Source organism: Glycine max, chromosome 9 (genome assembly GCF_000004515.6).
Source record: "Glycine max cultivar Williams 82 chromosome 9, Glycine_max_v4.0, whole genome shotgun sequence".
Taxonomy (NCBI): Eukaryota; Viridiplantae; Streptophyta; class Magnoliopsida; order Fabales; family Fabaceae; genus Glycine; species Glycine max.
Window position 1 is genome coordinate 7576588 of NC_038245.2, and position 16234 is coordinate 7592821.

The window sequence follows — 16234 nt, forward strand, 5'->3', positions numbered from 1 at the left end:
TGATGATTCCTAATTAGTTGTGTGTAGCTTCTAATATCTACCCCTTGACTAAAGCTACCCCTAAAATCATGCTTATAATCATACATAATTGCTTATATTTGTACTTTGAATAAAAAACATGATTGTCTTCCCAATTTTTGAATAGTTTTCTTTCTAGTGGTTCTACTTTTTATTATGCAGGATGTATGTCTAAAAAACTTTCATTGTAGGTCAATGCTTCACATCTTCTCCATGCTTTTGAATTTAGTCTTGTATTTTAAAGCACAACTTAAAGCAACCATTAGTAGCTAAGTTCAAATAACTTAAAGGATCCCTAACACCTCGACACTAGACACTAGGGATCAATTCTAAGATATTCGACAATTAAACGGACTGATAAGTTTGAATTACCTTATAATTGTGCTTGGATGTTAAGGTTGTGACTCGCACATATCTAAGCAATTATAAATAAAGCCCCATGCTATTGCTAGGTACATGCATTGTCCTTCGTACTATAATTTTACTAGTTCTTACATTTTAGAAACTTTTCAATTTTGGTTTAATCCTTAATTTTATACATGTTTTTCCTTTCATATTTTTATAAATTTCTTTTCATATTTAATAAAACTTGTTATAATTTTAATTTTTGATAATTTTTAATCAATAATAAACAAACATACCTCCCAATAAAAAGCTACTACTACACTGAATAAGGATTTAGCATTATTATAATTATAATTATAACACATAGTAATAATATACATCATTTTATTTGTAGCAAGAAACACAAATGCAAAAGTGGTCACGGTGTACTAGGTACTAACAACAGACGGTGGTTGTTACCTAATTAATTAACAAGACATCACAGTTTCACGTACTATTCTTGACCAAGTAGCTTCACTTCCCAGTTCCCACGCTCATCCTTCCAAGCCCGCAGCGACCATCTAATTCAATTTTTCAGTACTTGAGGCAGAGCCAGGCTGAGTCCTGGGCCTGGGCTTGTACTTGGGCTTTCCGGTCCTACTTTGACCCAGCCGATTAATCATATACAAAGCATTGCTAGTGACCCTCGCAACATCCGTGACTCTCCGTTTGACGTCGGGCCTGGCATTCCCTCCGAAGCCTTCGAGGCAGGTGTCGCCATCGGTGAGGGCGGCGCTGACCCACGTCAGGGCGTTGCTCATCTGCCACCGGAATGTCTCCGAGCGGAGATGCTGCAGCTCGTCGAGACTCCGCCGAAGCTGATCAATAGAGTCCGAGATCTGCTCCGTGCAGTCTCGCAGCGCGGAGCGCTCACGCTTTCTCATGATGATTGAATCGTCATGAGAAAGCGCGTGCAGGAACTTGGAGGCCCGGCGTGTGTGCGCTAGGCTCACCTTCAGCGCTGTCCGGGCCACGTCTAATGGCGTGTTGGCGGAGCCCGGATAGTTGGAGAGGGTGTGCAGGCACAGACGCGGGTACCGCGCGTGCACGCACGAGGACCGGACCAGATCCTGCGGCTTGCTTTGTGCTGCCAAGGTTGGAGATGTTAATGTTATTGTTAACAAAAGGGAGAGGAAGAGACTGGAGAGTGTGAGTTGGAGTTGCATTTTATTTATTTTTTGGTGTGTGTTGTGTAGATCTGAAAGAGAAGTGTGAAGAAGAAGAGTTGTCAGTGCTTTAGGGGTGGCAGTATTGTTGGTACTGCGAGATTTGATTTTGTGAAATCAATAAATGAAGGGACTTTGTATCATGCTTTTGTAGCAGTATTTGCGGTGGAATATTATAGGGTTTTTATAGGGGTATTGTCACTATTGTGTATGGGTCTTCAGAGTGGTGTATTATTTAAATCTTGGAATTAGGGAAATGCCTATCATATATGATTCATATCCCACGCTAATGATGAGAGGTTTTGCTACACTGAATGCTCCTTTTCGACATTTTGCTTTTCTTCAAATATTCATGTTGGGATTGAAATGGCACGAGTCTACTCTATTTAAAGCTGGAAGAATACTTTCATGGGAAAATAATATGAAGGATTAATTGTAAATTTTATTATTTGATAATTTTTATCATTTAAGTTTTATTTTTATCAATTTTATCATCTAAGTTTTCAATTTTTACTTATTTGATCACCACATGACTTTTTTAATATCAAATTAGATGGTTTTGTAAAATTTTATATCAAATTAGGTGATTTCAAATTTTTTTTATCAAATATAGATGATTTTGATATTTTAATATCAATTGTAATTATATTTGAGATAGAAAAAAAAAAAACTTTTTACATCGATTATAACCACAGCAGATATAAAAAATCACATTTCTATATTAATTATAATTACAATCACTATAAAAAATAAAAAATAAAAACTTTTTATATCATTTTGTTACCAAAGTGATGGTATAACAAAAATAAAAATATTGGATTGCAAAAATTGTGAAATGTAGAAAGTGTGGAAAGTTGGACGCTAAATTTTGTGAAATAAAAACTTGACTAATATAATTCACGAAAATATGAAAGTTGAGTAGTAAAATATGTGAAAATAAAATTTGTAAAATAATAAAAGTGTTATGATAAAATTTATAATCAAGCCTATATGAAATGATAATTATTTGGCTTCTTAACCAGTGAAGAGGGTTTGATTTGCAAGAAAAAGAACAAGTCAGCTGGTGATATATACAGTAATGTTTTGGTAAGATTTCAATTGTAATTATGCTAATTAGTATAAGCTAAAGAATTATTTAACTTGGTGATTAACTTGATTTTACAATTTATTATAAAAAGTGCAATTCTCATGTTATATATATTTTTAATATTAATGTATGTGGAAAGTGAAGTATCACAACCTTATCTCAAGGTCACAGTGAATATTGTAAAAGTTAATAAATAATAAATTGATAAATAAAGACGTTGTCCCGGACAGTGTATAATGAGCACTATGTACTTATATTCGGCATTAGTCAAGCAAATTAAAGTTGACTGTCATGGTTATAGTAGTTAGTTAGGGGTTAATATACGCTTAGGTTGGACTTCAGATTTTATCAAATCCGCATAAAAAGACTCAGCAAAAGAAACTTACTCGTGATGGTCGATGTTTACACAATTATTTATACGATGTGTGTGCTTTGAGAATATTAAGTGTAATAATGCATGAGTGCTTAGTAGTGCACTAAAGAATTAAGATATTTACTTTGACAACTATTATGCATTGGCAAGGGATTGGGACAAGGTTTTTAATTAAGGCGAGTTTGAATGTTTAATAATTGTGCGCAGGTTGAAGAGAGTAAATATATAAGTACTACTACATATCAAATAATTTTGTCAAATGTTTGAATGTTTGACATTTTATCAAGTTTATGTTACTAAAGCTTAAAAATATCACAATTTTTTTTACACTATATATAACATTTGATAAATGCTATAAAACATATTAATAATTTTATGATATTTTTTAAATGTCGAAAAAGTTTTAATAATATTTTTATTTAATATTATATAAAAAAATATTATTAAAGATCATAGAAGTGAAGGTCCGAGTCGTGAAACATGTGTTACTTGTTGCATGTGTAAGTTTCTTTTGCATTACTAAGCACTCTAGTAGGCAATGAAGGATCATTCCGTTTCATCTTCATTAATTATTATAAGGCTTGAAAAATAATGAGTAACGCACGCGTGTTCATAATTGAAGACTATGGAGGAATTATTTGTGTTGTACCCTTAAATGATACACGGTTTTTCTTGCAGCACTCGCATGTATAGTAGTATATAACTTCATTTCATTTTCCTTTCTCCTTTCTCAGTCCTCTTTATTGAACCTAAACATTAAGTGCCGGCAAAGAGAGAGAGTATATATATGTTATCCTCGATGTAACTACCTACGTATATATAGCTCTTGGGAACAAGGCATCTGCAATATCTGCAATCCACAATAGTTCATGGCATTGCGTGAAAAGCAAGTGCCCCACATTAGGTCAAATCGGCGGTGTTTATGCAGCAAATGTTATGTTAAAAAAAAGGAATTTTATTCCACTTATTAATAAATTTCTCGTGTACATTTTAAAGATATTTGTAAAGTTAAAAAAAAATTAATATATAAAGTATACAACTACACCAAAAGTGAAGGGAGAAGGAAAGGGAGAGGTCATCATCGAATTTGAATTTTTTTTATCAACAAAAACTAACAAATTAACATATAATATTAATCTTTAAAAAAATTACAGCAAAAGTTTTTTTTTTATTGCATGCAACAATTATTATAAGTTCTAGTGACAGTATAAATGATCGCTAAAATATTTACTGACATTTAGATTTTTGTTTAATGAAACATTTAGATTATAGCTTACATATTTAAGACCGGTACTATTACTAACAATTATATCAAGTTTCGGTAAAAGTTCCTTTTATATTAAGTCTAATATGTATATTCCTTGCCAAATAAACATATGTAGAGATGCACATATGTATATATATTTCTTTAAGTGCTTTATTTGAGGCATATATATGGGCCTCGTTTATTGAAGTCTTAATAATTTTTTTGCATGAAGAACATTGTTAGATATAGAATATAAATAAAAGTTTAATAAACTACAATTTTAGTCCTCCAATTGAGTTTCATTGTGCCAGTAGGGTTCCTAATTAGAATTGTTATTTTATGTATAGGGTTCATGGCACCAACCGTGACTTTGCATTAATTAAGCATGACTGTGACTCTAATGCTTTTAAGCTATCTGGTGGTCACTTCTTTTCTCTCCTCTTTGTTTTCTATTAATATTAATGTTTTTTATCATTAAAAAATATGATTTTAGTTCTTTAATCCATCAAAATTTACTTACGTGACATTAATTGATATATAATATGTTATTTAATATGATATTTGTATGACGACATCATGTTAATATGTTAAAATAGTATAATTATAAAATTTGAGAGATTAAAATCATATAATTATGAAATTTAGGAAACTAAAATTATAATGTCAAATCATCAATCACACAAGTATATTAAATTAATCACCATATCATGATGACATCACATAAGTATCTCATTAGGTGAGATATTATTAATCAATATCACATCAACAAATTTTATCTAATGAAGAAATTAAAATCACATAATTACTTATATTTGAGGGACTTAATTTATACAATTGAAACTTATGAGACTAAAATTAGATATTTGTAATATATCAGAAATTCAATTTACACAATTAAAACTTTGGAGACTAAAATTGTATTATTATGATACTTCAACGCCATAGTATAATTAAGTTTAATATATTTTATCTTTTGTTGATAAAAAATGATTTTTTTTACATTTTTTTCATTCTTTCAATTAATTTATTATCTATATTTTATTTTCTTTTAAGTGTAACTTTTACTTGCAATCACTGATAGTCTAAAGGTTTTCTCTCTCTTCTTATTTTTACATGCTTTTAATATTAATTTAGAAATAAATAAACTACAAATATTAATAAATTAGAAGATTTATTATTATTAATAGAAAATTTAATTTTATCTTTACTATACTATTATTCATGTCATATTTTATTTCTTATGATATTGCAAAAGTTTGAATATCTATTTATCTAATAGTTACATGACACTTTATTTGACTTTAAATTATAACAAGTATACATTTTTTAAAGAAAAAATAAATTTAATTATATTTACAATGAGTAAAAAATATTTTATCCTAATATTTATCATTAATTTTAATCATACTATTAGTATGCATTACTAGTAATATATAGACCTACAATATATTTGCAATTTAATGTTTGTTACATAAAATGTTATAAAAAAAGTTTTCCTAACACAACAATTTTATAGTGCATAATATATACATAAAAATAAAAATCTCATACTAATTAAACTAGACAGAAAACAAACCTAGCCTTGGATTAGATAATGATCACGTTATATCTAGTATACACAATAGGGGTCCATTCAATAGCCCTTTTAATTAGGCTCAATCAATAAAAGCAAGAATGTGAATATCTGAAAGACATAGGAACCCAACATCATTGTCCATAATCATAAATGTTCATATATACTAGGGTAGGAAGACCCGATCGGTCATAGCATAGTCACCATTGGCTCCAACATTTTTAATTTGTGCCCTTGGCTTGATTACGGATTGTGAAGTTTTTCGTAATCCAATTGACAAACTTGAAAAACGGGAACTCTGAAAGTGATTGGAATCGAAAATTAAACATGCCAAGAAGAATAAGCAACTATTGAAGTTTGGCTGTATTAATATAAGGAGAGTAGCCCCAATGTCCACGTGAAACTGTACCATTAGGTAGCCATGCATCCCTGAAAAGTAGCTACCATCTTTCTGGTAATTGAATGTGGGGTTCCTATGGACGAAAGGCTCGTATTCAGCAATTGTAGAGGTTCGTGCCAGTAATAATTAGACAAGTAACCTAGCTCATATCATAGAAAGAATAGCTGGGTTGCAACGTAGTATGGACCAATAAAATAATTGAGAAACTTTTCTGTTTCATAATTGCTAGCTTGGTATAATGAAAAGAGTGATCATACATGAACAATTATATTTTTTAAATATCTAATAAATAATTTTTATTTTTTTTATCTATCTTTTCATGTCAAATCATAATATTTATAATATTTATACTAGTAAATATTGTCCCTTATTAAGTCAATGTATGCAAAACTAGTCCTCTCCAAGTTTCCAATAATAGTGTTATATCAGCAATTAAACATGACAAATGTAAAAAGTAAAATATGTTTGTCCCAATAAAATTAGTAAATTTCGATTTTGATCTCTATTGATTTTTCCTTTTATTTTCATAATTCATCCTTTTATTTTCATAATTGATCCTCACCTTTGTTAAGTTATAAGTTGTTTAATAGATGTTGATGTTAATATACTACTCATCACGTACACATGCCACTATTAAAAGGTCATTGATCCAAATTTTAGGTAGTTTTTGTTTCACAGAACTTTATATAGGATTCCTGAAAATAATATTTCCAGAAATATTAGATGAAAATGATATTTTTGAGTATCTTTAAAAAATATGTATTTAACTATTAAAATTAGTTGGAAATTTCTTTTTAAATTCTCGAGAATATTTTAAAAAAATTATTTGGTTCAAACTATTTTTTTTCTAAAAATATGTTTTATTACTAAAATATTTTTTCCTTAAAAAACTTATTGTATATACAACTAAAACAGAAATGTGAACATACCTTACCTGACCTTGTTGAACTAAATCAGTCTATTCCCAGAATCAGGTGATTTGGAGCTGGTAACAACTTTACGACATTCAAACAAGCTAAAGCTTGAGTATGTTGACAGTTTAATGATCCCTGCAAGTTCCTAAGCAAATGTAAGTTAATTAATGAATAAAATGATTTAAACTTGATAGAGTAAACACAAGATCAATTCAGACAAAGAAAAATGACTATGGCCAAGTTTGGATAAACTTCTTAACAAGCACTTATGGAAAAAGAAAATAAGGCAGTAAAAGGAATAAAACATCAGCACATCAGTGATAGGTTAAAATCAACTTATACACTTTACCCTTTTTGGAAGCTCTTGTTTTAACTTAAAGTGTATATATCGGTTTCAACTTATAGGAGAAGTTTGATTCAATTTACCTTTGTTTCTTCTCCTATAAGTATTTAAGGAGAAGTTTATCCAAACTAAACCTATGTCTATGACAGAAAACCAAAGGGCAATTAAGTCATAATCATAATTAAATTGATCTGCTACAAACAAAATTTTCTTATTAGTGGTATATGAAGCAAAGTTCACTAAGTGAAACCATCCATCTATTAAGGTATAAATCATTATGTGCATCACGTGATCCAACTTAATTCCAAGGGTAAAGGATAAAGTTGATAAATTTATACTGGCATTGTTGCCTTCTGCTTTTAATTCCAAGGCACATAAAGTTCCCAAAGCAATTCCAAGGTCTTCTGCTTTTAATTCCAAGGCACATAAAGTTCCCAAAGCAATTCCAAGGTCAGTGTAGCACATCCCCCACATACCATTCCCAATCACACACATAAACAAAACTAAATTATTATTTTACTAAAAATAAAAATAATAACAAAAAAAATCTACTCAGAGTGAAAAAGAGTTCACACCAAAACATCAAGATTGATAACATTAGGCGAAAGTCCGGAAAGCTCCTGAGTCGCGTCTCCTACCAGTTTGAGATTAGCATCTCCAGACTCACTGCCAGAATCGTCACCTCTGCCACTGTCGCCGGTTCCAGCGCTGCCATTTCCACCACCAGCAGGAGAAGCAAAGGAAGCCGTGAAGCTCGAAATGCAACGCAGCGTTCGCAGGAGCAGTCCGCGGACGGATCGAAGCGAGGACGGCGACGGCACGAAGCCAAAAGAGCACGGAATGCGGCAGTAGTTGCTGCTGCTGTTATAGAAAGTAACGAGGCATTTTAGGTTGTGGCAGAGCAAGGCGCATTGAGGAGCTCGATGGAGCGCTCTGAAGAGCGCCACGTGCGCGGTGGTGTTGATGGAGAACACAGAATTCATGTGCACGTGGGGTGAAGCATCCTCCTCATCGATGCCGTCGAGGGCGTCCACATCCACCCATGTCGTTCTTGCTAGAGAGAGAAAGCGACAAAGACAAAGGGAGATACAGAAGGCAACAATGAGAGAGAGGAAAATGAAGGGTCAGTGAATACAAAGACGTAGTACTTGAGAAGATAAGATAAGAGAGAGAAAAAATAAAGGGTCGATGTGTATACAAAGACGTACATAGTACCCGAGAAGATAAGATAAGAGAGAGAAAAAATGAAGGGTCAATGTATACAAAGACGGGTTTTTAAATAACCGTCTTTGAACTTACAATCTTAAGATTCTAAGACGGAAGTCTGTCGATCGTCCTTGTTGGTTCGTCATAATAAATGACTTTTGTAGTAGTGAAAGGTATTAGAAAAAGTCTCTAAACAACATTCTTGAAAACCGTCTTTGAAAGTTGTTTTTTATAATGATTTTCTCCAAAATCGATGTAAAATATACGTTTTCAAATATGATTTTGAAGAAAACCGTTAGGAAAAACAACTTTCACAAATGATCTTCTACAATTGTTGTGGAAAGTTTTTTTTAAAAAAAAAATTACAATTTTAATTTAAAATCTAATCCCAATGCCCCTAAATAGCTCAAGCCATATTACATCCCTCAATGTTTTGCCACTTATATTTATCACCAAATTTTACAAAATTTAAATCACAAAGTTTGATAGAATTTGGTCTTAACACTATCTAATTGAGAAGCAAAAACTACGATCACAATCAGTGTGCATATTGCATAGCATGATGAATTAAGGTAACATTCCAAAATATAGCATGGAAATGCACTCTTCTGGTCTAGAACTTCTTGTAGAACTAATCTGGAAGAAAAATTTGTTGAGGACATAAACATGAGTAATTTAAGACTAAGAAAAACAAAGTTAGTTAATAATTAATGAATATAAGAAAATCAAAGAGAAATAAGAAATTGCAATAGTCTTACATTTAATTTCTTATTACTTAGAGGACCAATTCATATTTTCATAGGAAAATGCTATTTAAAAGCAAGAACAGAGTTTTATTCATATAAATAGACACAACCAAAATGCCATTATTTACAACTAAAGTTCAATATCTTACTATAGTGTTAGCCCTTGGTGCTCTGGCTTTCTACCTTAAGAGTCTACACATTTAGCAACCACATCATTCAACAGCCCCTATCAGCTTCCTTTTACCATCTCTAGAGCATGAACCACAATAAAAGTAAGAAATTGTCACTTTTAGAGAGAGCTTACCAATTTTGCCTTTCCTAACAGTGCCTTGAGCAACCACTTTCGCAAAAAATGACTTACGCTTCACAAATTATATTTGATTCCTTCAACACATAAGATGTTATCTATGGTGGGTAGTCGAGTCTTACCAATTTTTCCTTTACCAACAGTGCCTTCTTTACCCATCCCTTCAAAGGTGACAAATCCTCCTTCAAGTGATTTTAGGTCTAGGAACATAGACCTTTTCCTCGTCTTGTGCCTTGAGCACCCACTTTTTAGGTACGAGCTTAAACCATACCCTTTTCCTACCAATGATAAATGTAATAGGAATAGTTTGAGATTTTGATACCCAAATATTTTTGGGTCCTAAAAAAAAGTACTCAGCCTTTCTAACTTTTTCTGTCTTCTTATGGATGCATTTGAACACTTGATGTCCAATTTTGCCACAAAGGTTACATTGAGTTGGGCCAAACTGAAAACTACAAAAGATGATGAAACACAAAATTACTTCTTATGAACCAAATGGCATAAAGAGACACTACAAAAGTGATATTTTGATGGTTCCATGCAAACTTTGGACAACCAGGTTATCATTAATCCACTTTAGGAAGCCACAAATCCATCCAGAAGTTGGTTTTATTGCCATCCCTAACATGCCACGTCAAGTTGGGGCTATTAGGACAGTTAGATATAAGAGGGAGCACATCTCAACCTCATTTATATATACTTTAATTTGACCATGTGGACCTGCAACTTATTAAGAAAAGTACAAATTTGTCAACAACTTTTCACCATAAATGTTTTATTTGCATGGCGAGATGAATGAATGCCTAATCCTTCTTCACATTTGGGTTTGAAGATGTTCTCCCAAGCCACCATATGAATATTCCTTTGGTCATCAATGTCGCCCCATATGAACCCTCTAGACTTCTTATTTAGGTCCTTACAAAGAAGGCGAGGTAAGAAGATTGTTTGCATGGTATATGAAGCTAAAGTTGCCAAAACTGATTTAGTAAGAGTTAACCTCCCAACAAAAGAAAGTTGTTTATCCTTCTAGCTACTTAGTCGTTGGTTCATATTATCCAAAACTGCTTAATACGTAACTCGATTTACCTTGTGGTGCAAGAGAGAAACCTCGAGATACTTTCCTAGATTATCAGTTCTTTGAAAGTCAAAGGCATCACTAATTTGGATTTTAATTTACATTAAAGGGAATATTGTTAGAGAAAAAGATATTGGTTTTTTCTTGTCTAACCGCTTGTCTTGAGTTGTTGCCAAAAATTTTGAGAAAATTTTGAATATTATCCACCCGGTTCAAAGAAACCTTACTAATTAGAATAAGGTCATTAGCAAAGGCTAAATGAGACAAGTAAGGCCTTCGTCTTGAAATACGAAAGGGCATCCATAATTTATGATCCACCAACAAATTAATAATATGGGATAATCTTTCCATGCATAAGATAGAGAGATAATGAGGAAAAGGATCTCCTTGTTTTATGACACGAGAAGGACAAAACTCCTTAAGAACATCTCTATTCTAGAGCATACACATACTAGGAGTAATAATGCAAGTCCAAACTAGATCCAAGAAAGAATTAGGAAGGCCAATATCCTGTAGTGTTTCTCTATCCAACGTATAGTTCAATCTATCATAGGCTTTTTCTAGATCTATTTTAATCACCATCCAACCCTTCTTACTTGAATGTTACAGAATGGAAGCATAATGAAAGTCTAACATTAGAGAAATAGTCAGTCATCCAATCCAAAAATGTGGGCATTGGCGTTGTTATCAAAGAAGAGGTTTTCAATTCTTACCCCTTGAACCAACTCTAAAAGTGTTTTAGGCTCTGCATTAGTGAAAGGGGTAACAAAGTGGTTGTAGCTAGTAGAAATCTTGTCGACAAAGCTGACTTCTTATTCATACATAGAGATAGGCTTCATTAGTTGCATCAAATGTACCATTGATGCTAATGCCTCCTGGTGTAGCTATATTATAACAAAACATAGTTTCATTGGGTTGTAGTGTGTAGCTAATTCTAGTGGGATCCAGAGTTGTTGATATGAAATCGTAAGCAGATCGACCACTCCTCTTCAAGCATATTACCTAAATTCATCGAGGTTATAATACTTATGAGTGTTTATTTTGTACCTTGGCCTGACGACATTTTTCAACCCCTCTTTCGAGTGGATAAAAGGGATCCCATATGAAAAAATAAGGATAGGATTCCTTCTATCCATTGAAAAGAGAAGTTGAGAAATGTCACCCAGTCAAGGGGTGAAATAATCAACCATAAGTATTATTATAAACCCCAATAAATTTAGGTGACATGCTTGATGAGGAATGGCCTGCTTACAATTTCATATCAATTACTCTGGATCATGCTAGAATTAGATACACAGCCCAATGATACTATGTTTTGTTACAATATAGCTGCAACAGGAGGCATTAACGCATCAATGATACATTTGATGCAGCTAATATAAAAAATAATAGTAAAGAAAATATAAAAAATAACATAAAAATGCGTTGAATTTGTTTAATTAATAATTAATAGTAAGAATGTGTTGAAAAAAGGTGTTGATTTTTTTAATTAATAATAAAAATGCAGTAGTGGAATCAAAAGGCCAGATGAAGATCAAAGAAAACTTACTGAAAAACCATTTGAAAAGAGTTTACTCTAAATGGATTTATTGAAAACTTAGTTCTAACAGAGCCCATAGCATTATTTGATTCATGTACCAGGCCTTTTATAATGGAAAAATACTATGTTGTCGCTACTCCCCTCTCTTCCCACACAGAACTCTATTATGAAAACATCAAAAGAACTCTCCTATATTTATATTAAAAAAAATATAATTAAATTCCCGATACAAGCCTAACAGATTCATGAGTTTGGGCACTAGTTCATGGATGTTCTGAGGTCAAATTCCATTTCTATCATTTTTAGCCTTTTAAATTGAGAAAAAAAGGAAAAGCACTCTCATTAACCTGTGGAAACATATAAGGGAGATGAATTAGATCCTACAGAAACTGTTCCAGAAGAAATCCCAGTTGTTTCAGTTGTCTAACTACCTGACCAGTGAGGAAATGGCTGGCACAACAACTTCTGCTGCTTCAGGGATTCCTTGCCAAAAAAACGCAAAAGAATAAATCCTAACATGTACAATAGTAAATTTAAGCAGTCAAAAAGTATAAGCAATTAAGACATACAAAATACGAGTAATCTATAGCACGCTCTGGGTTATTATAAGCTGCTCGAAGAGCACAATTGAGTGTATCTGTCCCAATTGCCACCACCCAATTTGCTGAATAGTTCGCACAAGATTAAAATCAGCAAATAAATTCGAAATAGCCTGACCATAAGTATCTATCTACATATAGACACACTACAAAAATGATGCAGAGGCATTTGTTAGAAGGCTTGATGACAAGAAAGGGGACAATATGTCAATGACAAACAACTCATCCCAACAATGTTTATGAGCCAAAAGAAAAAGAATGATGGCATGATGATGGTTATGATAATTAAGGAGCCACAAAACAACTTACATGACATAATCTCAATTTCATTTACATGACTAGTACCATAACCAAATGTATCCCACAAAACCATCATACTTTGTAGTTGGGAAACCAGATAAAATAAATAAGGAAAAACTAACTGGCTGCTATAGAAATCAATCTCATAAAAGATAGACTCACTGAGTTTGCACTGGAGGATCAGAAGCAGTGGTGGAATTTAACCATGGTCCTCTCTTCATATTTGCCTTGTCAGTTGTCACGGCAAGGAACTCTTCCGATTTCTCTCTTTCTGTACAACAACTCTAGAAAACCTAACCTCTCTCATGAACCGAATTCAAATTAAATTTATGGACTGTTATTAAAGAACAATAGGTACTTATTCTCTTGCTACAACAATAACAATCATTTGTGTTAGAAACCATGCTATTTTTTTATATTCAAAATTCAAAAAGCACACTTATCAAATATGTTGACACATAAATATTAAAAAAAAAGCATAAAAGATCACAAAATTACCTCTATACGCATGGCTTTTCCAGAACTCATTTAGAATAATGGAAGATAATAAGCCGACAAATAATGTTCACAGCAACAGTTTTTGCAGAGAGTTCTTCCATAGATTTATTTTTGTTCATAAATTTGATGTCTAGCTAGGTAGAGAGAACATAATTAGATGATAATCTATTCCTCTAACCAAATCCATATAGTTACTGTATGATCCAAGTGTTGGAACGGGTAAGTGGGTGGAAAACTTTCTATCACTTGTGGTGTTTCATATTTGCATAGCTAGCTGCCAATAGGTGATGCTTTTTTTTTTTTATGCTGTGTGAGGAGGGTGATATATATGTGAGGGGGTGTATGTGCTGGGTATGAGAGAAAAGAACATGAGAGGAAGAGATGAAAGTGAAAGAGTGGTTGAGCAATTGGTGCTAGGGATAACTCATGGTATAGCTTAAAGGCAAATAATGTGGTCATTGATCTTGGGTGAGAGAATTCAGTTAGAGTGTAGAGAGTGGGAAAGAAGGTGAGGGTGGTGCCCGTGAGGGAAAAAAGAGTGAGTGTATCATCCTCCCTTTATACTCAGTTTCATCTTCTCATGTTATTCCAAAAACCTTGCCATTGTGTACGTTGCAAGTCTGTAAAAGGACTCGTCTGAGCAATTGTAACGTAACGCTGTAGGAGGCAGTGGTTGAGAGATGTGAAATACAAATATGAATGATAAAAATGAGGATTAAGTCTTTTAGTTACTCTTAGAGTGTGTTTGGATGAGGAAATTTAAAATTCTAGAGAATTTTGAATTTTGAGAATTTCAAATTCTTTAATTTAAATTCCTTCATTTCTAAAATTTTGTGTTTGGATAAGAAATTAGATTTCTTCATTTTTAAAATTTTGTGTTTGGATGATGAAATTAAATTTCTTCATTTTCAAAATTTTGTGTTTGGATAAGGAAATTGAATTTCTTTATTTTTAAAATTTCTTATTTTGATAAAATAATCAAATGCATTCTCTTTTAAAATTTTATATTTTAATAAAACAATTTTTAATAAAATAATTATTTTTTTCATTAATAAATTCTATGTATTATTTGTCGAGTGTGATATTCCAATAAATATATACTATTTTAATCTATTTCAATTAAAAATATATAATTTAACTATTTAAATTATTATTTCATTTACGACACACTACACCACTCACAACATAAACAATATTTAGTATCATTTCACCTTAGAATGTTATTTAGAGGTCTATAGATGAAACTTATTTTTTTGCCAAAGTCATTGGTCAGTAATGCAATTACACCAAAAAAACTTAGACGGAAATAAAATCTAGTCACAAAATAAGTCCAACTTCCAAAATAATTTTGAATTTTCTAATTGCATTTGCTTCAACACAGGAATTCCTTCACATATTTTCTGCAAAAGAAGACATAATGTTAAGTGTCACTAAATAAATCATATTTGTTAAAACATAATTTGTTATATAAAATGAAAGATATAAATGTAAAACATAATTATACAACATCAACATACTTGTCATGATATCAAACGTACCTGTAATTTGACATCAAGGCATAAAAGATAAGATGTAATCCTCTTTCTCATCCAATGGAAGAGCTTTTATAATCGCAAACTTAATGGGATTTTCTGTCAACCAATCAATTGCTCTATGTCTAAGTGCACCATTAAAATTAGGTATATTATCTAGCTCACTCACCACTTCATGTACCACTTCTTGAGCTTCTTTTATCTCCATCTTTTTTTTGTTCTCCATCTTCTTCTTAGTCACTTCAACAAATTCTTTCAATGACTCGGCTACTTCTTTCATTGAGGAAATCATCCCTTCTTTCTCTCCACTCTTACTTGGGCGAATGTTTTTTCTCGTGGCAGAACTTGATCCCTCTAAGTCAAAACTCACACTATGAATTGCTTCCTCTTCATTTGTTTCTTTGCTCATGATATCATCTGCATCTAATGCATTTTCTGCTCCGAGTCCAGTAGCTCTATCCTTTGCACATAGGTCAACAATATCATCCCAATTAGGAATGACTTTGAATCGAAATCGTTTGGCCTCTTCATGTGACTTGAAAAAAATAGAAACATGTTAATAACAACACAAATAATAACTACTATTGAATAAAATTAAAAGATAATTGGCTACCTTAACATATTCATTCCATGCAATTTCATTTTCAACGGTAATCATGTACTTTGTGCTATCCCAGTCAAATCCACTTTGACTAAGAATGTCACTCACAATTCCATACCATGTTCTCCAAAGCTTAAAACGATTCTTAACATTATCTGCCATGAGGTGAACTCCAAAACGCTTGACAAAATTTGAGCTGCAGTACTGTATGCTACTGCTTTCCAATTTCCATCACCTTTATTGCCCAAATTTCTTTGATCTCTAAGCACATCAGCTAGCACACGTTCCATTTCCAAGTTCCATGCGAAGTAAAGATTGAACTGCCG

The 16234-nt window shown here is 32.3% G+C and overlaps 3 protein-coding genes across 3 annotated transcripts; all 3 read right to left on the minus strand.

Annotated features, from left to right (window-relative positions):
* Window positions 1–923: 923 nt before the first annotated feature.
* On the minus strand, window positions 924–1568 carry LOC100780565 (pectinesterase inhibitor 3). The gene has a single exon (XM_003534912.4). The coding sequence runs from the start codon at window positions 1566–1568 to the stop codon at window positions 924–926; it is 645 nt and encodes a 214-aa protein (XP_003534960.1).
* Window positions 1569–8073: 6505 nt separating this feature from the next.
* Window positions 8074–8954, minus strand: LOC100781107 (uncharacterized). Its single transcript, XM_003534913.3, has one exon. It carries the CDS (start codon window positions 8485–8487, stop codon window positions 8074–8076), a length of 414 nt encoding a protein of 137 aa, XP_003534961.1. The 5' UTR covers window positions 8488–8954.
* A 6065-nt stretch (window positions 8955–15019) lies between these two features.
* On the minus strand, window positions 15020–16081 carry LOC106794470 (uncharacterized). Its single transcript, XM_014761759.3, has 3 exons — window positions 15921–16081; window positions 15314–15842; window positions 15020–15175 (listed from the first exon to the last, which is right to left on the minus strand). Exons 1-2 carry the CDS (start codon window positions 16068–16070, stop codon window positions 15327–15329), a joined length of 666 nt encoding a protein of 221 aa, XP_014617245.1. The 5' UTR covers window positions 16071–16081; the 3' UTR covers window positions 15020–15175; window positions 15314–15326.
* Between the last annotated feature and the right edge of the window lie 153 nt (window positions 16082–16234).

Coding starts and splice junctions, on each gene's coding strand:
- LOC100780565 (XM_003534912.4), bottom strand. CDS start 1,568: ATGCAACTCCAACTCACACTCTCCAGTCTCTTCCTCTCCCTTTTGTTA.
- LOC100781107 (XM_003534913.3), bottom strand. CDS start 8,487: ATGAATTCTGTGTTCTCCATCAACACCACCGCGCACGTGGCGCTCTTC.
- LOC106794470 (XM_014761759.3), bottom strand. CDS start 16,070: ATGGCAGATAATGTTAAGAATCGTTTTAAGCTTTGGAGAACATGGTAT. Junction 15,843..15,920: donor CATGGAATGAATATGTTAAG/GTAGCCAATTAT, acceptor ATTTTTTTCAAG/TCACATGAAGAGGCCAAACG.